Source organism: Balaenoptera acutorostrata, chromosome 5 (genome assembly GCF_949987535.1).
Source record: "Balaenoptera acutorostrata chromosome 5, mBalAcu1.1, whole genome shotgun sequence".
Classification (NCBI taxonomy): Eukaryota; Metazoa; Chordata; class Mammalia; order Artiodactyla; family Balaenopteridae; genus Balaenoptera; species Balaenoptera acutorostrata.
The window spans coordinates 88,805,637-88,808,621 of record NC_080068.1 but is presented as its reverse complement, the minus strand read 5'-3'; the positions used below and the strand labels follow the sequence as shown (position 1 = coordinate 88,808,621).

The 2,985-nt window shown below is 35.5% G+C and overlaps 1 protein-coding gene across 1 annotated transcript; it reads left to right on the top strand.

Annotated features, from left to right (window-relative positions):
• Positions 1 to 1,820: 1,820 nt before the first annotated feature.
• LOC103008540 (cytochrome c oxidase assembly protein COX16 homolog, mitochondrial-like) lies at positions 1,821 to 2,156 on the top strand. The gene has a single exon (XM_057546315.1). It carries the CDS (start codon positions 1,821 to 1,823, stop codon positions 2,154 to 2,156), a length of 336 nt encoding a protein of 111 aa, XP_057402298.1.
• Positions 2,157 to 2,985: the final 829 nt, after the last annotated feature.

Here is a 2,985-nt window from a genome sequence, read left to right as displayed (position 1 = left end):
GTTCCGGATTTTAGATAAAAGGCTTTCAGCTTTTGGGCTTCCCTGGTGGCGCAGTGGTTGAGAATCTGCCTGCCAATGCAGGGGACACGGGTTCGAGCCCTGGTCTGGGAAGATCCCACATGCCACGGAGCAACTGGGCCCGTGAGCCACAGTTGCTGAGCCTGCGCGTCTGGAGCCTGTGCTCCACAACAAGAGAGGCCGCGATGGTGAGAGGCCCGCGCACCGCGATGAAGAGTGGTCCCCACTTGCCGCAACTAGAGAAAGCCCTCGCACAGAAACGAAGACGCAACACAGTCATGAATAAATAAATAAATAAATAAATAAAAAGTACGTGAATTTCTTAAAAAAAAAAAAAAAGGCTTTCAGCTTTTAACTGTTGAGTATGATGTTAGCTGTGGGTTTGTCATAAATGGCCTTTTTTATAATGGTTATGCTATCTCTGTACCAACTTTGATGAGAGTTTTTATCATGAATAGATGTTGAATTTTGTCAAATACTTTTTCTGTGTCTATTGGGATGATCATGTGATTTTTATCTTTCCTTTTGTTAATGTGGTATATCAAATTGATTGGAGAATATTGAACCATCCTTGCATCCCTGGAATAAATCCACCTTGGTCATGAGGTATGATCTTCTTTAAGTATTGTTGAATTTATTTTGCTAATATTTTGTCGAGGGTTTTTGTATCCATATTCATCAAAGACCTTGGCCTGTAATTTTCCTTTTCTGTAGTGTCTTTGTCTGGTTTTGGTATCAGGGTAATGGTGACCTCATAGTATGACTTTGGGAATGTTCCCTCCTCTTCAATTTTTTGGAACAGTTTGAGAAGGATAGGTATTAGCTCTTCTTTACTTGTTTAATATGCAGAAATATGTTGCTTTACTATACACTAACAATGAAATATCAGAAAGAGAATGCAAGAAAAAATTCCATTTAAAGATCACATCACAAAGAATAAAATACCTAGGTATAAAGTTAACCATGGAAGTGAAAGACCTATACTCTAAAAACTATAAAATATTGATGAAGGAATTTGAAAAATGATTCAAATAAATGGAAAGATATCTCATGTTCTTGGATTGGAAGAGTTAATGTTAAAATGTACATAGCACCCAAAGCAATCTACAGATTTAATGCAATCCCTATCAAAATACCCATGACATTTTTTACAGAGCTAGAACAAATAATCCTAAAATTGGTATGGAACCACAAAACTGCAAAAGAAAGCTTGAAAAAAAAACCCTGGAAGTATCATCCTCTCTGACCTCAGACTATACTACAAAGCTACAGTAAGCAAAACAGCATGGTAATGGCACAAATATAGATACATAGATCAATGGAACAGAATAGAGAGCCTGGAAATAAAGCCACACACTCATAGTCAATTAATCTGTGACAAAGGAGACAAAAATTTACAATGGAGAAAAGAGTCTCTCCAATAAGTGATGTTGGGAAAACTGGACAGCTACATGTAAAAGAATGATATTAGAACATTCCTCACACTATATACAAAAAGAAACTCAAAGTGGATTAAAGACCTAAATATAAGACCTGAAACCATAAAACTCCTAGAAGAGAAGATAGCAGAACACTCTTTGATACAAATTGAAGCAATATATTTTTTTATCTGTCTCCTAAGGCAAAAGAAACAAAAGCAAAAATAAACAAATAAGACCTAATTAAACTTTAAAATTTTTTCACAGCAAAGGAAAACATCAACAAAATGAAAAGACAACCTATTGAATGGGAGAAGATATTTGAAAATGATATAACAGACAAGGGGTTAATATCCAAAATACATAAATATCTTTTACAAGTAAATGTCAAAAAAAAAAAAATTAAAAAATGGGCAGAGACTCTGGAAGGGCCCTGCACTGGGAGGCAAAGGAAAGGAGTTGCTGATTATTGGAGGTTCTTTTGGTCTTTGTGAGTTTTCACAAATCCATTATGATGCTGTGAAGATTAAAGTTGATTCTGAGTTAGAAAAAAAGCTGAAAATGAATAAAGTGTCATTGGAATCAGAGTATGAGAAAATAAATGACTCCACTTTTGATGAGTGGAAGAATATTCAAGGACCCAGGCCTTGGGAAGATCCTGACCTTCTCCAAGGAAGAAACCCAGAAATTCTTAAGACTAAGACAACTTGCCTATGCTGATTCTTTTTTATTTTCTTTTTAAATAGAAGTGTTATCAACTGGAGTTCCCACTATATACTCCTAACCAGTGGAAAGAAAGTTCCAGACCTGCAGAAGCCTGGATGAGAGTAATTTGATGACAAGTACTCTTGATAAAAAGTCAAGTACAGGTTTTCATACGTCCTAAATCATTTATTTGCAAATGAAGGTAACAATGTTGACCACATATACTTTATACTGCTCAATAAAAATGTGAATACTGCTTAAAAAAAAAAGGGCAGATAACCTGAATAGACATTTTCCCAAAGAAGACATATAGATGGCCAACAGACACATGAAAAGATGCTCAACATAGCTAATCAACAGAGAAATGCAAGTCAAACTCAGAATGAGATATCACCTCACACCTGTCAGAATGCCAACATCTGCAAATAACAAATGTTGGCAAGGGTGTGGAGAGAAGGGAACTCTTGTACACTGTTGGTGGGAATGTAAATTTGTGTAACCAACATGGAAAACAGTATGGTGTTTCCTCAAAAAAGCTAAAAATAAAGCTACCATATTGTCTAAAAACCCACCTCCTGTGTATATATCCAAAGAAAATGAAAACACTAATTTGAAAAGGTACATGCACCCCAATGCTCATTGGTTTTAGTACGCTTCACCTCACCTCTTTCTGACACCAAGTTAAATGACATAATCTCGGGGGTAAATGCAGTAAAATGAACACAGACTTCTCAGACAGAAAAAGGCAAATACTAAATATGGAATATTATCACTTATATTTGGTATCTAAAAAATAAAACAAACAAATGTATATAACAAAACATAAACAGATTCGCAGATGTAA

Excerpts from the sequence above, each read along its gene's own strand:
- LOC103008540 (XM_057546315.1), top strand. The coding sequence starts at position 1,821 with ATGTCAAAAAAAAAAAAATTAAAAAATGGGCAGAGACTCTGGAAGGGC.